The sequence below is a fragment of the Geotrypetes seraphini genome, chromosome 9 (genome assembly GCF_902459505.1).
Source record: "Geotrypetes seraphini chromosome 9, aGeoSer1.1, whole genome shotgun sequence".
Taxonomy (NCBI): domain Eukaryota; kingdom Metazoa; phylum Chordata; class Amphibia; order Gymnophiona; family Dermophiidae; genus Geotrypetes; species Geotrypetes seraphini.
In genome coordinates this window covers 151,568,926-151,582,473 of record NC_047092.1, presented here as the reverse complement: position 1 = coordinate 151,582,473, position 13,548 = coordinate 151,568,926, and the positions used below count along the sequence as shown (strand labels likewise).

Here is a 13,548-nt window from a genome sequence, read left to right as displayed (position 1 = left end):
GGATTGTTTCCCCGCCATATCGGATGTTGGTTTGGATTTGGTGCCTGGCTATAGTCCGGCAGGACGAGTGATTGCGGGGGATCACTAAGATCCTGGAATCAGACTCTCGGCAAGGATGTCAAGCCAGGGTCTGGAGATGGCTTCCATGATCCCAGCTCTGCGGGAGCTGGCGAAGTGAGTTTGAGCTGCGCCTTAGAGAAGTTAGAGAAAACGGGGACAGAGTTCCAGCATCTGGGGGTGGGGGGATAACCTCCTGCGGCGCAGCCCCGGCCTAAAGTTTACTAGCATCGTTGCAGAGACTGTTAGCGTTGAGGGAGAAACCCAAGCCTGTAGTTTTAGTTGGGAGGGGGGGGGGGAGGAGAAAGAGTTCAGGCGCGGATACTTTTTAGTTATGTGACCCCCCCCTGAAATTATTCATGCAGAATACACGGGTAAAAAGTACTAGTGGATTTTGTAGCAACATGGGCATACCACAATATCCGCCTCTCCCTCAAACATTTTTAAAAGTCGGTGTCCTTGTTGTAAATGGTTTTAGTTTGTTACGAGTTGTCCTTTGAACTTCCAAAAGAAACAGCTGCATCAAATAATTTTTCTATAACTACATAGAAATGTAAAGCTATCTATTTAAAATGTAAAGCTAGCTATCCTCTTCATAACATCTAATGTCTTATTATGTCCTTCCCTCATTTATTGAATTCCCTGTAAACCATGTTGAGCTCTATCTTTATGGAGATGATGCGGTATACAAACAAACTTAAGGTTTAGTTTAGTTTAGAAATTCAATTAGCAAGTTGCAGAGTAAAGATGTTACTAAATACTCAAAAGTTTCAGGATTAGGTCCCTAGACAGTGGCAGTCTCAGATCAAATGGAGTGATGATCTTGTGGGTTGGCTCTCTTGACCCTTTCCCCAGGTGCTTGCGGGACTGGGTAAAACAAGGATCCAACAGACCTCGTGGATCTCTATTGCATGGCTTTAAAAAGAAAGCAGTTGTGGCTTGAGGTCTGCAGGGATCCTTGTTTTAACTCCTGCAGACCTCATGGATGCTGCTCACCCACCTCCAGCGGAATCTATGAGGTCCGCAGGAGTTCAAATGAGGATCCCTAGAGTGAGATCCATGAGGTCTGCGGGAGTTAAAAAATGAGGATCCCTAAGAACCCCATGCCATATATGCCTTCTTTTTAAGGACATGCACTTTTAGTTTTGTGGGGTCCACGTTTTAACTTCTACACTTACTGGTTTCTTTTCTGTTTGTGGTTGGGATTGTTGGTGCTGAATATTGCATGAATTTTCCACAGACTCATTCTAGCTCTTTTGTTGTGCCCATCTTTTCTGTACCCCAGTGCCTCAAATGCCTTCTACCTGGGGGCCCTATGGGTCCTGTGGAGCTAAAACATGTGGCCATAGCATGGGGTCCGCTGGGATCCTTGTTTTAACTCCTATGGACCTCACAAATCTCACCCCTAATGTAAGCAGATTTTTAAGGATATGTGGTAGAGGTCCATGGGGGACTGCAGGATCCTCATTTTACCCAGTCCTGGTGCTAGCTTCTTCTAATAAGTAGTTATTCAGTTGTGAAGCACTCAGTTGACTGAGTGGTAGCATCCTGTCAGAGAGAGAGAGAGAGAGATGGGAGGGGGTGGTGATGGTGGTAGCTGATTGTCTGAAGCAAGTGACCTTGAACCTCTTGTTCTTAGGGCTAGTCCTGCCCATAGGTTCCTTTCCTCCTCTTAGATACTTAAACAAAACAATCAAATATCATACAACTCTTAGCCTGGACCAGCCAACCATCATGATCACACCAGATCTATGCACCCAGTTTACCCCTTTTTTTGCTGCTCTTGCATCTAGAACTGTTGATATTGTCTGCCATTGTGTGCTACCTGAATGCTTATGTTGTTGTCAAGGTCCTGCATGAACAATGTCCAAGTTCGGGTATTATTGGGAGCTCTAAAATGCAAGAAATTATTAGGTGTTCTGTGGTTCATAGCCACAAGCTAAGAATGAAATTTGGAACACATGTATGATAAGTTCAATGCTGTGTGCTATTTGTTAGGTCATCCCAACATGTTCCCATACAACTACTGCACGGAAAAATACTACCATATGATAAGTGTATTGAGAATTCGTGCAGATGAACTTGCTGTCTTTTCTTTAAGAGGTGGTACATGCATTTGCATTAACTGCACAAGTGAAAATGCACAATAAAGTACCATGCATTAACTACAGTGCATAGTCTACTGCCATTCCCCACCCATAATACATAAATTTCCTGTCCCAGAACATATTATACAGTTAGGGCCTAATTCTATAAATAGCGCTTAAGTGTGCCTACATTGACAACTATGCACCTACAATTGACTGAATGGCACTGTTTATAGAATCATGCAGACTGCCTATGCAGACTTAGCCATTGCTAGGCATCCTAGAGGTAGGTGCCTGACTCAGAACCTAGCGATGACTAAGTTTACCTACTTTTCAGTTAGGCATTGGAGGGTGTCTCGTTCTCCGGAGACAATCAGGGGAGATGCAGCCACACTTGATGGTGAAATCGTAGACTAATCCTATGTGTTGGTTCTCTCCCCTAGTTAAAGTAAACTTTTGCTTACTGAGCATGTGCAGGGTCTCCCACCTCTCACAGCGCCTCCTCTGTGAAATCAGTGTTTTTTTCTTAGCCGCTTCTAACAAGTCGCAGCTCTTCCCTCTCACACAAAATGTCTTAGAGAAAATTGAAATTTAAAAACAAACCTTTTTATTAAATAGCTAGGGACTCACCATCAAGTGTGGCTGCATCTCCCCTGCTTGTCTCCGGAGAATGAGACACCCTCCAATGTGCTTTAGTTAAAAAAACCCTAAGTCTTTCTTTTAACTAATTGGGCTTTTTAATTCTAATAACAATGACTTATGTTTCTTACAAAAATACAGTGCCAGTCCAGAAGATTATAATACTGTTGTTCAGAAACCAAGACAAATTCTATGCCAATTCATAGACAGAATACTTACAGATGTGGATGTTGGTAAGTAGAACTTTTTTTTTTTAAATAGCATTGCATTTAAATGCAACTTGAAACGAGGCAGTCATTCTTACATACAGTAATTTATGTAACACATTTTACATTGGACTATAACAATTGCTCGGATAGTTCTGTTCACTGGTCTTGTTTTAAGATCATTGAGTAAGTTGTATAACCTTGGTGCTGGGTATGTTCAAACTTGCATTCCATTCTTCCAGTTAGTCTTATGGGTTTCTTCTGTATGCCCTCACCCCCATAGTTGAATGCTGGAATTTCTGCATGGACCCAACACAACTCAATTGATTAATGGGAATAACAAGCACCAATTAGGCACTTAATTGGTGTTAACAAGTACTTAGTTGGAGTTTTGTGCAGATCTCTGTGCACTATTTTATAACATGGCGCCTAACTCTTCCTGCATATGACCCAAAAGAGGATGTGGCAATGGGAGGGTCATGAGCATTCCCAAAAGTTAAGCACCATGTTATAGAATAATAGCTATCTACACATAACTTTGGGTGCTGCACTTAATATAAAAATTGCCATACTGAGACGGATCAGTATCCTGTTTCCAACAGCGGCTAATCCAGGTTACAAGTGCCTGGCAAGATCCTAAGAAGAAAAACAGATTTTTATGCTGCTTATCATAGAAATAAGTAGTGGATTTCCCCAAGCCATCTTAATAATGGCTTATGGACTTCTCTTTTTAGGAAATTATCCAAACCTTTTTTAAACCCTGCAAAGCTAACCACTTTCACCACATTCTCTGGCAACAAATTCCGGAGTTTAATTGCACATTGAAGACTTACACCTGATGGAACCAGATATAATCTGGCACCCAAAGTTAAGTACAACCTGTTCACTATGCTAGTATTCTGTAAAGCTTGGGTACCATTTATAGAATATAGACTTTGCTTGGATCTTTCTGGTGCCATTTACAGAATCAGGCCCTCAGGGGTAGAATCTGTAAAGTCCACAATTTGGACGTCCACCGGCTTAGGCGTCTAAATAAAGTGAATAATAAACCCAATTAATGACCAAATTCAAATTGAAACTCAATTCAGAAAAAAACAAATTCTTCCTTGCTAGTCCGAATGACAAAATCAAAGATTCATCAATTTCCTTGAATGGTCAAGTCTTTCCTATTACAAATTCCATAAAATTCTGGGAGTGACTCTAGACCCGCTACCTTACTCTTGAAGCAACACTGACTCACTGGTCAGAAAAGGCTTCTCATTATTATGGAAACTAAGAACCATCAGAAAGTACTTCGATGCAATCTCATTCCGCTTACTGGTGCAATCCTCCATTCTAAGCATACTCGACTACTGTAACATCATTTATTTGGGGTCTTTCAAAAAAAACCTTCAAAGACTCCAAATCATCCAAAATTTGGCAATCCAATTGATTTTTGGGTTAAAAAAATGGGAACACAACGCCCTATTACCAAAAACTCCACTGGCTGCCCTCTGAAGCAAGAGTGCTGTTTAAATTTGCCTGTCTCTGTTTCAAATCCGTTCTTGGTTTGGCCCCCATGTACTTGGTTCCCCATTTTAACTTAGATTGCTCTTCCAGACCCACACGCAGAGTACATCTATTTAACATCCAACACTAAAGGCCTGCCGTTACAAAAGATACCTGAACAGAACACTTGCTTTCCAAGCAGGTCAACTGAATGGCTGGGCAATATTATCACACACTCCTCATCCTACCTAAGTTTCAGAAAATTAGTAAAAACAAACTTGTTTAACTGATTTGTAACCTAAGACCTCTTAAGCCTCATCTCTTCAACTCTAACTGAATTGTTTCCCAAGATCTCTTATGCCGTACCTCTGTATCCTGCTTACCTGTATTTTGATGACTTTACATTGTACCTACATTTGCTGATTTGTCCAGCTTTTCTTCGTTGTAAACCGCCTTGAACTACTGCGGCTTTGGCGGTATATAAGAATAAAATTATTATTATTATTATTACTTTAACAAGCATTAATTGGAACTTAGATGTCCAAACTCTGGACGTGATTCTACAAATAGACATCCACAATTTTGTGGAATCCCATCGGAAAAAGCTGCACTTAAAAAGTTGGCGTGGCATAGGCTTGGTGTGAGAGAGGCTTCGATGTGGACATCTAGTTCGATTAGCATATTTCTGAGCGTCCAAGTGCGTCTACCTAATGCCTACATTGTAGGTGATTAAAAAGCAGGTCTACTTTTGAGCGTGACTTGGGCGGTAGATAGACGTGAGTTAGATAGATGGGACTTAGGCAGGATTTGGGCGTTCTGCTAAATAAGTTTATGGGGCTTTTATTTTTGCTTTATTAAGCTCAAAATACATTTAATAATGCACCACATAAGCAGGGCATATAAATACAGATATATTGCATGCAAAATCTTCTATTTTTTGTGGGCAAACAGCAATGGTATTTGCTAATTATAGGAAAAGATCCCTTAACAAGCACAGCTCATGAAAAAGATATCTTTATATTACTTACTTAAAAAGCTTCTCTTTTTCTGAGCAAAGAGTGCTGCAATGTGCAAAGTCTTGAAAGAGCTGAATTAAGCAAGCAAGGCTCATGAAAAAACTATATATATTGCATAGATAACTTCATTTCCAAAAGGTTAAAAACAGAAAAAAGATAGAACTCACCTTGGCTTCTAGTTCAGAGCAAGTGGACAACTCCAGCTGCACAATGGTGACCTCATTGTGAGATCGTCAAGGTGCACCTGGAAGGGAGAATGCCACTAATAAAATAGGAATATGTGCTGGGGGAGCTGACCATACTTGTAATTTGAACCTATAACCTTTGAAAGATGAGAACAGGGCTTTTACCCATTGAGCCATAGCAGTTTCCATTCAGGTGCCTCTTCCTGACTTGGATAGAGGGGTACAGATAGAACTTGAGGTAGGTTATAGAAGTGGTCAGAAACCACTTCACAGGTCGCAGACCTGATGGGCTGCCGCGGGAGCGGACCGCTGGGCGAGATGGACCTCGGTCTGACCCAGTGGAGGCAACTTCTTATGTTCTTATGTTCTTATGTTCTTGTGATATGATACATGAGGAGGTCATACCTTAGGAGATCCCCAAGGTATCATATCACAAGTCAGGAAGAGGCAACTTCTAGGACAGTTATAAATTTTGTTAAATAGCACTGGTCCCAGTACAGATTCCTGTGGCATGCCACTATTCACCCTCCTCCATTGAAAAAAATGTCCATTTAACCCTACCCTTTGCTTTATTTTCAATAATCATTTCCTAATCCACAGCAGAACATTGCTTCCTATCTCATAATTCTAATTTTCTCAGGAGTCTCTCATGAGGAACTTTTGTCAAAAGCTTTCAGAAAATCTAGATACATTATCTTTATTTACATGTTTGTTCATACTTTCAAAGAAATGAAGCAAATTGGTGAGGCAAAACTTCCCTTGGAACCCATGCTGACTTTGACCCGTAAAACCATGTTTGTATACATGTTTTGTAATTTTATTCTTTATAGTAGTTTTCACTGTCTTGCCCGGCACTAAAGTCAGGCTTATCAATTTGCAATTCTGTATCACTTCTGGAACCCTTTTTAAAACAATGTGTTACCTTGGCCACCCTCCAATCTTCAGGTACTACAGATAATTTTAACAACAAGTTACAGATCACTAACAGCAGATCAGTAATTTCATGTTTGAATTCTTTCAATATCCTGGGATGTATACCATCCAGTCCAGGTGATTTTATCACTCTTTAACTTGGCAGTTTGGCTCAGTATGTCTTCCAGGTTCATCGTGGTTTCTTTCAGTTCCTCAGCATTGTCACCCTTGAAAGCCATTCCTGGTTCAGGTAGATCTCTTAAATCTTTCCTTACTGCTACTACTACTATTTATCACTTATATAGTACTGAAAGGCTTAAGCAGCGCTGTACATTTTGATATTTAATAGATGATCCCTGCTTGGAAGAGCTTACAATTTAACTTGGACAGACAGACATGATATATAGGGTTGGGGATGCAGAACCCAAGGTGAGAGGAGCTAGCAGTTGAAAGCAGTCTCAAAGAGATGGGCTTTTAACTTGGACTTGAACACTGCAAGAGATGGAGCCTGCCAGAGGAATTCGGGCAGTGTGCTCCTTAGTGTGCACAATAATTTTAAGAAGTTTTAGGAAAGTTATCATTTGTTCGGTATGTTGCCAATGCTTTCTTTTTTTTCTAATTTATTATTTGGTTCTTTTCTACTAATTTTTCTGTGTTCAGCCCAATTTATTCCAGTATACTGGGGACAACATCCACCGAAAACATCTCCTATTTTTCCACGGGCCAAAGTGAGAAATTTGACTTGCATACCTACAGATTTCTCCAGATCAAATAATTCTTCTATTATAGACTTGAATACTACGAATTCATTTCTTTTGATAGCACTGACTAACTGTCGTTCATTAAGACATAAATCACTGCTTATACATGACCTAATTTTGGATTACAAATTAAATATCTGTTGCCTAATGGAAACCTGGCTTACTGAATTAGATGCCTATCATCTGAACCAGGCCACTTAATCAGGTTTTAAGTATCTTCAGAGTAATCAGAAATCTTATAGAGGTGTAGGATTGGCAATAATTTACTCATCTATCTTAAATATCACTGATTATTCTAACCTTTCAAATTCATTCATTCAAATTCATTTAGGCTAGGTTCTAATCCATCGTTTGAATTTCTTCTTATTTACCAGTCACCCCCCAGTGTCTCAAAACTCTCTTCAATATCTAAAGGAATTCTAAAAAATATCTGTTTAAATGCTTCAAATTCTATATTAGGTGATTTTAATACCCATTTTGATAACTTAACTCTACCATTTATATCTAGACCTATAGGGAAGGACACACTATATGACCAAGTTATAACCTATCAATCTCCACTCTATTCAATTTCTAATTTTCAGACCTACCCATTGCCTTGAACTGATCATTCCCCCTATCTAACTTTTTGTGGGACTGCTCCACCACCTTCTTCGACCCAAACTATATAGGAACCTGAAGAATATCACACCAACATCTTTGCTAACCTATATCAGGAGCAACTTGATAGTCTCCAACTTCACAAACGAGTATCTTCGTGGAATGAAAAACTTAGGTCGACATTAGATAAAGTGATATCTCTGGACCATCAGGATTCCAGCGGCAGAGGAGGTACGACTGACAGGGCTGAGAGAGGGGACAGGGTGCAGAGCCTGGAGGCCCAGCGAAGGCCTGTAATAAATCTGGGAGGGGGGTAGTTGGCCTTGGCGCTGGCCTGAATATAAACCGGGACCCCCATTTTTGAGCCCAAAAATCCTGGTTTATATTCAAGTATATACAGTACTTCTCAGTTTAAGTGAACTAGGCCTACAGGGTATGGTATTGAAATGGTTCTTGGAGTTTTGTGGCATTAGAACTTATAAAGGAAGGAAGGGTAGGAGCAACTCAGACTTGGAGAGCGTTATGCGGTGTGCCGCAAGACTCTCCACTATCTCTGTCCTTATTTAATGTATTCACAATTCAAAACAGGTTTTACACAACACGAGCGTTGTGTTCACTAGAGGGAATGGTCTCAGAGCTCCTGCGCTTTCAATGAAATGACATTGAGGTAGCTATTGCAGGTCAGGGTGTCATTCATCGACCAAAACCCACTGTGATTCTAACTTATTTCTTAATTTATGAATTCATTTGTTGCAGTTTTCAATTAAGGACCCCTGAAGATGCCATTAACATTGGGGAAACAGGACCTGTCAGGCACAATTAGCTTGAATTGCTTCATTGCACTGCACTCTTGCACTTTATCAACCAATATGAAGATAAGTGCTCATTTATTTATTTATTCAAGAGTATTTATTGAAGGAATATAAAAAAAAAAGATATTTAAAAAGATTAAGAAATAAGTTAAAATCACAGTGGGTTTTGGTCGATGAATGACACCCTGACCTGCAATAACTACCTCAGTGTTGTTTCATTGAAAGCGCAGGAGCTCTGAGATCATTCCCTCTTGTGAACACAACGCTCGTGTTGTATAAAACCTGTTTTGAACTGTGAATTTAGCACAGGTTTTCACCATTTGTTTGACAGTAGTGTTCTACTTATTTCATGTATACCTACGAGCTTTAGGAAATCTATTTTCTCCTCAGATACAATTGTTTTATTATTCAGACAATGTTTTTCTGCTGTGTCGACTAATGACTCCTCTGATGATGCCATACAATATATAAGGAAGATCATAGATGCCTGAGTATGTGGACACAGAAAAATGTTCTCAAGCCTAACAAATTAGAGACAAAGGTGCTCTGGTTTGGTAGCTACAACTCACTGCCGCATACTGAATTGGTGCCGACAACTGGAGAAAAACTTAAAATCGAGAACATTGAAAGCTTTAGGCGTTGTTATAGACCCTTGACCTTAACTTTGCTGACTGGATTAATTCCTTGGTGAAGAAATTTTTCTTTAGATTTAAGACAATTAAGAATGATAAATTCAGATTTAAGTCGGGCTAGTTTCAGGATAGTTGCACAAGCAATTCTTCTTCCTTACTTGGATCACTGCAATTCACTATACTGTGGCATAACAGAAAAAGAGTACAAAAGATTACAACTACTTCAAAATATAACAGCCAGACTGATCTTTTGATAAAGGCCAATTTGAGAGAGTTAGTCCACTGCTGAGGAGTTACATTGGCTATCCATTAAAAGGAGAGTTCAATTTAAGGTTACTTGTGTGGTCCATAAAACAATACATGGAGAAAACTCCAAAGGACTAGTAGTTTCTAAGATCACAATTACGAGCTCCTTTTATAGTTCAAGATTGACACATCATTTTAAGTTAACCTTTCCTTCTCTTTTACATATTTACTGGAAAAAGATACATGAATCTACTTTCGAATATCAAGGCCCCAAAGTTTGGAATAATCTGCTACTGTGTTTAAGTCAACAGGACTCACATTACCAATTCAGGAAAATGTTATCGACATACCTCTTCTCTCTTTAATTAATCAAATGTTGACCATATTTAATGGTTTAAGAATCTTATTGTAAACCACAATGAATTCTTGTCGAAATTTGCGGGATATAAGAAACTGTTTGGTATGGTTTTTGGACCATCGTGAGACAGATGTGACAGAATTTACATAGCATACTAACAAATTTTGTGGACTGTCTGCTAGCTTTTATCTTTATAAGATTTTCAGAAATTATTTTTTTCCAGTTGCTTTGGAACTATCTAAGAAGAGTGAATCCCAGCCAAGTTCTGTGATGCTACTTGATTTCATTCAGCATATCATGAAATCATCCCCTATGATGTTTGTAAATGGCAGCGAAACATACCAGCAAACTGAAGCTGAGAACAGTTGTATTGGTAAGTTAATTCAAACAGTATTTGTATCTGATTTTCTCTACATATGTATGGCCACATAAGGGTAGTCTAAGATTATTTTTCTATTGAACTTTTGTCCTAGAAATTTCTCCCCACTTCAATGGGCTATGGTACAATGCCAACAATCCCTCTATACCAATTTAGAGTGGTGGGTAATAAGATTGTGTTGCCAAAAGGGTCAAATAACCTCTATATCTTAACCTAAAATATTTAAATTTTTGATAGATGTACCCTCAGTGCAAGAGTAAAAGCTATTGGAACTCAGGAAAACCAGAGTTCCAGGCTTAAACTTATATATAAAGGGCTATGATGCCATGAATCTTAATTCACTTTATTAGCTTGCAGAGCTTGAATTATTCAATAAGACTTACCCATTTCTCATGCTTTTGGCAAATAGAAGCTTACTGCAACATTGTGTGGTGACAGAATTCGATACTTGTGATGCTAGAAGTTATAAAATTATCTTGGTACCAAATACATTTTCATAACCATAAATGTTCTTTTATCATCTATTCAAAGAGAGTATTCTAAAATGTAATATTGATTCAGTGGCAGAAGGGAGGGAGAAAAGCACAGTGAAAATTAATTTTTCCTTAGCATTTTCACCAGACCAGTCCAGAATCTGTAGCCAGTGAGCACAGCCCACAGCCACTGGACTGGTCTGTGGGACTAAAGATTAAAAAAAAATTAGTAGGTAGAATATAATATAGTTTTTGTGTCTAGGCTGTGCTTATTGTTGTAATTACAGCCACAATAGGCATATATAATGAAGTAAAGGATCATGGAATTGATACACCACTTTTCTGTAGTACAACCAAAGTGGTTTACATATAGGGCAGGTACTTCATGGTGATCATGAAAATAATTTTCTGCATTCCTATATGTGATGTACTAAGTGTTAGAGATATTGGTGAAAGGTGATGGCAACACTTCTAGATAACATTATTATTTTTTTTTTTTAATTCTTTATTCATTTTTGCATGTTACAACAAGTGTAGCAGTTAAACTCATATGAACTTAAAGATACACACTTGATTAACTCATATATGCATTAAGTATAATATTTCATTACAAATTAATATTCTGTAATATTTTAAATATTATGTAAGAAATCTAATATATAAATTATTCTTATTGAATAGAATAACTTCCCCTCCCTATTCAATAATACATAGAAGTATCATTACTATGAAACTATTCAAATAATCATGAATTATGAAATAACAACAAGTAAAGCCCACCCATTTCCCCCCTAATCAAATATCTTATCCTGGGAAAAGTTAATCATTCATTACAAAAATCTGTTAATGGTCCCGATTTTCTGAAATTTACTAAAATAACCTTTTTGCGTTGCTATTGTTCTAGATAACATTAATAATCCCTTTTCTCTTTTTAGATTTTAGTAATTGGATAATAACAAGACTTCTGCGTATCGCAGCTTTGCCAACCTGCCAGATTTTGCAGAAGAAAATCTCTAGTGTTATTTCCTCTTTGCTGTTTCTTTTTAAGATTAGGAACTCTATCATATTTGGGGTGCTGACCAAAGATTTGTTGGATCTCTTTGAAGATTTAATTTTTATTCACGTAAGAAATGGACATTTGAATCCCAGAGGAGATAGCGTAACATGGCCTGTAACTATATCCAGATTTCTAAGTAATGTGAAAGAAACTGTGGCCTATTTAAGGTCAGCTCATTTGGAATTAAGAAGCATACACAACATAGAGCCTTTAGAAATCACGCTGTTAGATGTCTTGATTGAAATTATTCAAGCTGTGTACTTCAGGAGACAGGATCAGGTTCTTTGGGGGCTAGGCTGCTGTCTGCTGGATTTTGGCAGCCCTCGGGTTAAGAGCATGGCCATGAACTTTATAACACAATTGATCACCCTTGGAGGAGTACCCCAGCAACCAGCCAGCACTTTCTTCATTGCTTTCCTTGAAATCTTGAAGACTCTTCCTGAAATGGACACTAAGGAATTGGAGCTGTATGATGACCCTCTGGTAGAGATAATTAAGGCACTCTTTCCTTCTGAAGCTGACTCCTATGAAAATATCGAACCTTTCCTTTTGAGTATGTTGCTAGAAAAACTTGGGGAATTATTTGAAGCTGGTATGCTCAGACACCTTTGCTCTGAAAAGTTGAAAGTAGCGCTGTGTGACCTGTTCTTGTATTTTGTGAAGTTTGTGCCTCCGGGCTATGAATCTGCTTTGGAAGTAAGAAGGAGCCATGTCAATGACATCTGCAGGGCCATCATTGATGTACTTGGTACACAGGAGAAACAAGAGGTGGGTAATGCCTTGTGTTTTGAAATAAAATGGGAATATGCAATATTATCCTGCTGAACCCAAAACAAGCTTATTATGAAGCTACATAAAAGAGTATCTTATTTATGGCTCCCTTTCTATGGAATAGTCTTCCATTAAGCATTAGGTTTGAACCATCCCTAAATAAATGTAAGGTTAACTTTATGTAAACCTTTTTTTTTTTTTTGCTGGAGCATTTCATTAACAACATTCTGCGTTCCAGGAAGGATAGGTGCTTGGTGCATATTTGGTCTACAATGGGATGAATGTTTCCTAGTATGACTGTTAGTTTTTCAATAAATTGATGGTATTCTTAATTTAATTTTATTGTTTTAATGTACATTGCTTTGATTTACGTGTTTAAAAAAGGCAATTTAGCAAATCGTAATAAACATAAGCATTGTTCTTGTGAAGCAATAAAACATATTTCATAATGAAAATCTCACGTCTCAAAGGATTTCAGTAGCCAGATAAGAGTTTCTTCTTGATGGTGAAGATTTGAAGAGGGAATGATTGGATATGTGCAGGGAAGACCGCGAAGCAGCCTGTTCACAGCTGCTGCCGCCACCTCTATGTCGGGTCCGGGTTCGTCAATCCTTTTAGACTGTTTTATTACTATATTGATATTTATTTCTTAAGATTGTCCATTTAAAACTTGGCATCTTGTACATCACCACTGCAGTTTTTGCTTTTGTTTTTCGACTTGATCTTTCACTGCAGTTTTGTTGGATTCTTTGTTTTTTGTTGCCTTTCAAACATTTTAAAATCTTAAGTGTTTGAGGCTTGCACAGATAAGGATAGAGCTTGCAGGGATGGGATTGAATGGAGAGATCCCATCCCATGGAGACAAATTT

General features: G+C 38.5%; 1 protein-coding gene across 2 annotated transcripts in view; it reads left to right on the top strand.

Annotated features, from left to right (window-relative positions):
- ATR (ATR serine/threonine kinase) overlaps positions 1 to 13,548 on the top strand; it is a 152,935-nt gene continuing 139,387 nt past the window's right edge. The window contains exons 1-4 of one of the 2 annotated variants that reach the window (XM_033958442.1): positions 1 to 174; positions 2,925 to 3,016; positions 10,223 to 10,372; positions 11,787 to 12,676. In XM_033958442.1, the coding sequence (XP_033814333.1) occupies positions 116 to 174; positions 2,925 to 3,016; positions 10,223 to 10,372; positions 11,787 to 12,676 (1,191 nt within the window). In that variant the 5' untranslated portion in view covers positions 1 to 115. The remainder of the gene's footprint in view (positions 175 to 2,924; positions 3,017 to 10,222; positions 10,373 to 11,786; positions 12,677 to 13,548) is intronic. The other variant, XM_033958441.1, reaches the window with a different exon arrangement.